Here is a 6,778-nt window from a genome sequence, read left to right as displayed (position 1 = left end):
ATATCGAAGGATGGCATTCGATGCCACTTAAGATGCTGCGAGAGCTGGCGATTGTGCGGATCCGTATAGAATCTAGTGCTCGTAGCAGAAACTATATATATATATATAAGGTTTAGGGCTTTAGGATTCTAGCCTAAAACCCTAAAACCCCATCATGGTTGCCACAGCACACTCGTAGCTGCTCAATGCGTCCTGTATATCGTCCCCATGTATAGCAATCAAACTATAGCATAGTGGACTAGGCATGCAGGGACTACTACACATGCAGATGGCAAATGTGGACAGTTGTTCATGCATTGCACACACCGGTGCAACTTTCGGACCGTATAAACACCACACAAGCCATACGTGCCACAGGATAAGTACTGTAGTAGCTATTATAATATAGTATAGTTACTATGATATAGGATAGTTACTATAATACAGTATAGTTACTATGATATACGATAGTTACTATAATACAGTACAGTTACTATGATATAGGATAGTTACTATGATACAGTACAGATATTATGTTATAGGATAGTTACTATAACATAGTACAGTTGCTATAATACAGCACACAGTGCCCATCGCACACACCTGGCACTCGTTCTCCATCCCCTCGTCGTCGACTGTGAACTGCATGTTCTTCACTGCTTTGTAGCACGTCTTACAACACGCCAGGCGCACGTTGGGGTCCACTGTGCAGGGATGCACCTTAGGACGCTCCACCTCATCTGTGTCACTGGCAGTGCATAGATCGAATGTGATGTGAATGCATGGTTATGGTAATAACAACTACAATGTGAAGGGGCTATGTAGACATAACTACTATGTGAATGTATGGTTTTAGGAAAAATTTGGCCCACCTAGACATAACTATTGTGTGAATGTATGGTTTTAGGACAAAGGTGGCCCACCCGCAAGGTATGCGGTGCGTGTTGATGGCCAGCACACCGTTTTCCCGTTGTACTATTCACACCGATACGAGGCCATGCATGGGAACACGATGGGTGGCCGCCATGGGGAATCGCTGGTGTTCGCGTGACATGGGCGTGTGTGTGTATACCACTCCTTCTGTAGATATACCACTGCTTCTGTATATATACCACTCCTTCTGTACATATATCACTCCGTGTGGTTGCAAGTCATCTGGATCGCATAAATAATTCCTAGCTGCACCGAAAGAACACAACCACTCCGCTACGCATCTGGGGATCTAGTGCATAGTCACCATACTTAAAAATATGTCAAGATGACCACTCAGATACTCTTGATAGCCTGTAACTCTTCTCCAAATGTGGGGACTAAAACCCTGTAACTCATTTCTAAATATGGGAATCAATCCACTTTAGAAAAGCAAATAGATCATATTTGAACTATAACAGACCTAATACATGCACACATCCGACACAAGCACTGGTGGAAGTAGCATAGTTCTCACTCACTCCAACAACTAGTTCTCCGAGTGCAGCAACCACCCCAAATATATCTCGCACATATACATACGCATTTTCGAAGAGATGACCACAGGCGATACATTGCCACACACAGAGTATGGCTTCCAGGACATCTCCCAATTCCTCACTCAAGTCAGCCTCGTATACGGTATCATCCTTGTTAACGCTAACACTCGTGGTACCGGCTAAATGACTGCCACCACCACCATCACTACGGCTGAGTAGATTGCAAGCGGTCACTTTGCCTGGTATAAGCGTAGCTCGCTTATTCGGTCTCTTCACCGGCAGTATAGAAATATTCGTATCATCGTTGTTCGATACAGCGATGTGTGTATCTACATCTGTACGTGTACTATGTCTCTCATCGAGTACATGCAAGCCCCCCATATTTGAGGCTCTCTGTGTATGCGGTATGACAGTATTGGTACTATGTATGGGTGTAGGCTCGATCTTACTACCAGATCCTACGTCAGTAATAAACTCTACGCCCATACCGTCAGCTGCATTGCTTGATTTATTCCTGGTATATGATAGGACAGGTACAGTGGGATATGACTAGAGATAGTGTGAGCTGAGTGCACATCTATTGGTGGACCATCTGTTGCAAAGATCCTACTGCGATGGTATTTCATTAGCCACCGCAGGTTACGATCGTCGCTTCAATATATGGATTCAATGACCCCTTGAAGTTCCTGCTTGATGTCATATAGTTGATCCTTTCAGTATATAGTATATACATTGGTGCATTTATACCAACAACAATATCACAAAATGGTGAAACGAAATACTATAAATCAACACGGAAAATGATCTGTAATCGCTTTTCACATGAGCGGCAGTCACGTTTCGGCTTTAGAATTCTCGATTCCCATTATATTCTGCAGTATATTCCCATTTTATTTTATTATTGGCATTGTATTTATATTCCCAAGCTAGGTACCAACTACTAATAATGTCAGGTTACACAAATATACAAATTAGTATTTGACAGTCCTAAAAAAATTGATTTCTTTAAATATTGTGTAAAATTCGAAAAAAGTTATAGTTTGGCCCAAATTTGATATATTTACTCCCAAATAAAAAGCGCGCGTATTTCCCTGATTAAATCTTGGATGCAATGCCTCACTCTTTAAAATGCTCCTGACAGGCCTTAGTAGCTTCACTGGGTGACTATGAACTTTGTGCAGTACTACGAACTTTATTTATATGAAGTGTGATGAAGAGTGTATTTAATAAGAGTAAATATGTCCAGTCATTTGCTTGTTGTGAAAAGTTCACTCATCTCCGGCTGTGTCTCAGGGAAATGAACATAGCATACGACGAGTCGAGACAATAAGGGGATGTACGGAATTTTGATAGTGCTGACATCGACATAAGAAGAAAACCAGGATGTGCACCCAAGCTTTACCGAGCAAATAAAATGTTGTATTTTCAATTCACTCGTGTTACTTCTTGTTTAATTCTGACAACAGAGTGGTACATTCTTCGTAAATATATTTTATTTTCATGTTCCAATATTTGAGAAGTCATTTTAATCAAGATAAACGAACATCGCAACCACTCATCGAATGCTTCAATAGGTGCCCAGTTGAGACGCTATCAATCGGACTAAATCAATCAGTTATCAAATAAACTGAACCAAAAAGCTATCGAATGCACTGATTCAACTAGGTATTAATTAAACTCGTGTCACACTCGCCTTGTTAATTATAGAATCTGAAACCGCTTTGGAAATGCTTTCCTCGAAGCCCCACCTCCGCAGTAAAGACGTCACGGATCATTCTTTTACTGTGCGTTTTAGATTCCCTTTATTGGTCTGACAGCAAATCGGTGATATTTGAGTTTTAGCATACATATGCAGGGGGCACCCCATTCGCACTGCTTGGGGCGTCCGATAGGCTGCCAGCTGTACTGCTTCCATCTAAAGTGATAGTGCGATCGGATTGGGGTACAAGCGAGCGCTCGGAATGGGGAAATTGTGATTCTGAAACTTGTCTAACCTCGCTCTTCTGCGATTTCTGTCTGCGAGAGCTACGTCGAGACTTCATCGATTGTACCGAATGCAAAGTATTGCCCATTCCCCCACTCATAGTGAGATCAATTGGATCGTCAGTTGCTATAGTCAGGTTCACAGCTAAAGCGATGGTGTAAAGATTAACAGCATTATCAAGTACCGCCAAGCCGAATACAGGTATTACTACATTAGGTCCCTCAGCCAGTTTGACCCAGACGCAGACGGTTACGGCTAGTGTAAAGAGTATACTGATTGAGATCGCAACAACTGAGCGTGTCATCAACTGTATGCGCGTATCAGATGTAGTAAACAAGTCACCCCATCTTGAATTAGGTCTATCTCGGTGTCTTACGACTATGTTATTACATAACGGTCGTAAGAATAAGTACCCCATAACAAACTGATTGATTAGCTGAGCCGCCCATTTGAGATGGAAACTGATTTTTTCAAACTTGAAGACACAGGTTAGACCACCACAATCTTCCTGGGTTGTACCTTCAACAAGTGCATGGACAACGATCAGCGTGACCCAGTTAAAAACAGTTGAGAATCCTCCAATCCACTTTGTGTACTTCCACGAAGATGAATTTTTGTTACTCGCGTAAACCTTAAAAAAAAGGTGGCCAAAGCACAACGCATTGGAAGCAGACATACAAGTTCCATTAATAGCTTGTAGAACTGTGCAGTTGAAGTCATCGGAGATGCCAGCGAACGTTACTGTCAACGCATAGAGCGAGTATACGACTGCCAAACATCCCGCAGCCAGGCCACTCAAATTTACAACACCACGATTAGATGTGATATAACGTTCCAAGAACGTGCACGTAACTGTTGTGGAGACAAACAGCGCGATCCCAAGCGCAGCCGTCTCGAATAAGGGCACGAAATTATCCCGCATGCTTTAGTGATTCGTGAAAAGACTTTCCTAAAACAAGGTCCTTTTAACCACGAAGATATCATCTAATTATGGCGCGTTTTCGAATTGCGTGTTGTGCTTTTGTATTATTTTGTTGCCTTTGACACAAATATACTAAATACTAGAGATAAAACTACTCTGCGGGTGGGGACTACTAGAGTAGAGAGTAGAGTGTAGTAGAGTAGTAATAGTAGGTCCCTGCCGAGCCCAAAATACATAAAAATTTATTTTTAAAAAACAAAACAAAAAACAAACAACCAAAATGCTTTATTCAAATTGTTTTGTTTTTATGTTTCTAAAAATATTTGTTTTAGTTTAAAATATTTTATGTTTTTTAAAAAAGAACCCAAAGTGTAAATCTTCTCTTTTTTTAAGAAACCCAATAACAGTATACAATATGTTCAAACAGTACAAATATACGAATGAAAAAAATGAAATGAAATAAAACGATGTTGTTTTTCAAAACCAGCACAAATCTTCTTTGTTGAAACAAAAAAAGAAAGTACAGTACATATGTACTGTACATATTTTTAATTAAATATCTATGTATGTACAATTGCACATACATACATACAGTATTGGGAGGGTTTTTTCTACAAAACAAAACTAGTAATAGTAATAATAATATCAAAATAGTAAATTCGTCATTTTAGAGGCTTATTTATATTTGTGGTTTTATTTATAGATGGCCTGAATTTGCGCCAAGTTGTGGCTGGTTTGACCCAGTTCTGGTACAAACCAGTATTAGCCTAAACTTTTTAACCAATAGCCCGAGCGGGATGAGATTTAAAATGCGTGGCTAACTCGTCAAAACGAACATATTATTCTATTTAACGACCAATGAAAGTAAATAGTTAATGTACCTCTGGGTCAACCTCTATAGTAAAAATCCCCGTCTTCAAAAAACCTATTTACTGTTTTTGTTGTCCACCCCTGTAGACGATAAGACGTTAGAAGCTAGAACTGAGGTGCTATAAATAAATAAAAACTGGACTTACTGATGAGACTTGACTCACTTGCGTAAATAAGAGTGATGAGAGTTATATATGAGAGTGATATGAGACTATCTGTCACTGACAGATATCAAAAGTCAAAAGTCAAAAGTTAAAAAACTAAAAACTGTGAAAACTGAAACATAGGCTTCTGACATACAGTGCTGAACTGTTGACACTTGACACAAGTTGGCACTTGACAGTGCCGAGTTGCTGACTGCTGACAGTGCTGAGTGCTGAACTGCTGACCGCTGCTGACAGTGCAAACTGCTGACTGCTGCCTGCTGACTGCTGACTGCTGACTGTTGATTGCTGACTGCTGATTGCTGATGGCTGACAGCCTGACACGCAAGAAGTCAGTGAAGTCACAAACTCACAACAACTTCACTTCCACTCTGTCAATAATTTATAACAAATTATTATATGACCTGGTTTCAGACATGGTCGGAGAGGTTGCCAACATATCAGAAATGTTTTAAACCTTCAAAACTTTCCGACACGTTGGAAAAGGTGGTCTGAAAGTAGTTTCAGACCATCCATTTTACGGGCGTCCACAATCATTTCAACACTTGCTGACTTGCAAACATATCATTGTATTTTATTTTTATTTTTAAATGCTGCTTGCTTTTTTGTCGCAAGACTTGATGTCCTTTATTATTTCAGCACGGTCATTTTTTAAAAACATAGTAGCAAGTGCACGTTAGAGACGTAAACAATACACAGGTGAAACACTGTTACGACAATCTCAAATATGCGCCAAGTAAAGTATAGAAAATCATATGTATTTTTATTATTCTCTGTATTTATTAGGCGTCAATTATGGTATCTGAAAATATTTGGTCGGTGACATGTCGGAAACTCTATACTACGTCAAATACTTTCCGACATGTCGGAAAGATTTTAAGCCTACAATACTTTCCGACACGTCGGAATCTGAAACCAGGCTCTCGCCTACGATCACTTTAACAGCGATTCTCGCCTGCGACCACTAAGTCTGAGGCTTTCACCTACGACCACTAAGTCTGCCGCTCTCGCCTGTGACCCAATCACAATAATTAGTTATCACTTAAATTTTTCGACACTCACACAACATCAACCGCGCAGTGGCAAGGATGTGTGACTATCTAAGATAATCCTTTTTTTTTGGGCACAAATTCTATTCGCTCTGTGGTGGTTTTTTTATAACAAACATATACGTATTTATTTACACATATATACACATATAACGTATTTATTTACACATATATACATGTATAAATATGCATATACATATACATATACATATACATATACATATACATATACATATACATATACATATACATATAAATATGCATATACATTTACATATATATAAACATACACATACACATATACATACATATATATATATATATATATATATACATATATA

At 39.3% G+C, this 6,778-nt stretch overlaps 2 protein-coding genes across 2 annotated transcripts in view; both read right to left on the bottom strand.

The window, feature by feature from the left end:
• Positions 1-1,949, bottom strand: part of SARC_11491 (hypothetical protein) — a gene marked incomplete at its 3' end in the record, with an annotated part of 2,284 nt that extends 335 nt beyond the window's left edge. The window contains exons 1-2 of the mRNA XM_014294425.1: positions 1,492-1,949; positions 583-727 (exon numbers count right to left, since the gene is read on the bottom strand). Of these exons, the coding sequence (XP_014149900.1) occupies positions 583-727; positions 1,492-1,934 (588 nt within the window). The remainder of the gene's footprint in view (positions 1-582; positions 728-1,491) is intronic.
• A 974-nt stretch (positions 1,950-2,923) lies between these two features.
• Positions 2,924-4,413, bottom strand: SARC_11490 (hypothetical protein). The gene has a single exon (XM_014294424.1). It carries the CDS (start codon positions 4,352-4,354, stop codon positions 3,287-3,289), a length of 1,068 nt encoding a protein of 355 aa, XP_014149899.1. The 5' UTR covers positions 4,355-4,413; the 3' UTR covers positions 2,924-3,286.
• Positions 4,414-6,778: the final 2,365 nt, after the last annotated feature.

Source organism: Sphaeroforma arctica (genome assembly GCF_001186125.1).
Source record: "Sphaeroforma arctica JP610 unplaced genomic scaffold supercont1.1717, whole genome shotgun sequence".
Lineage (NCBI taxonomy): Eukaryota > Ichthyosporea > Ichthyophonida > Sphaeroforma > Sphaeroforma arctica.
The sequence above is the reverse complement of the archived record's forward strand: the minus strand, read 5'-3'. Positions and strand labels throughout refer to the sequence as shown.

What these genes read in the sequence shown, in the direction of transcription:
- SARC_11490 (XM_014294424.1), bottom strand. Translation starts at nt 4,354, where the DNA reads ATGCGGGATAATTTCGTGCCCTTATTCGAGACGGCTGCGCTTGGGATC.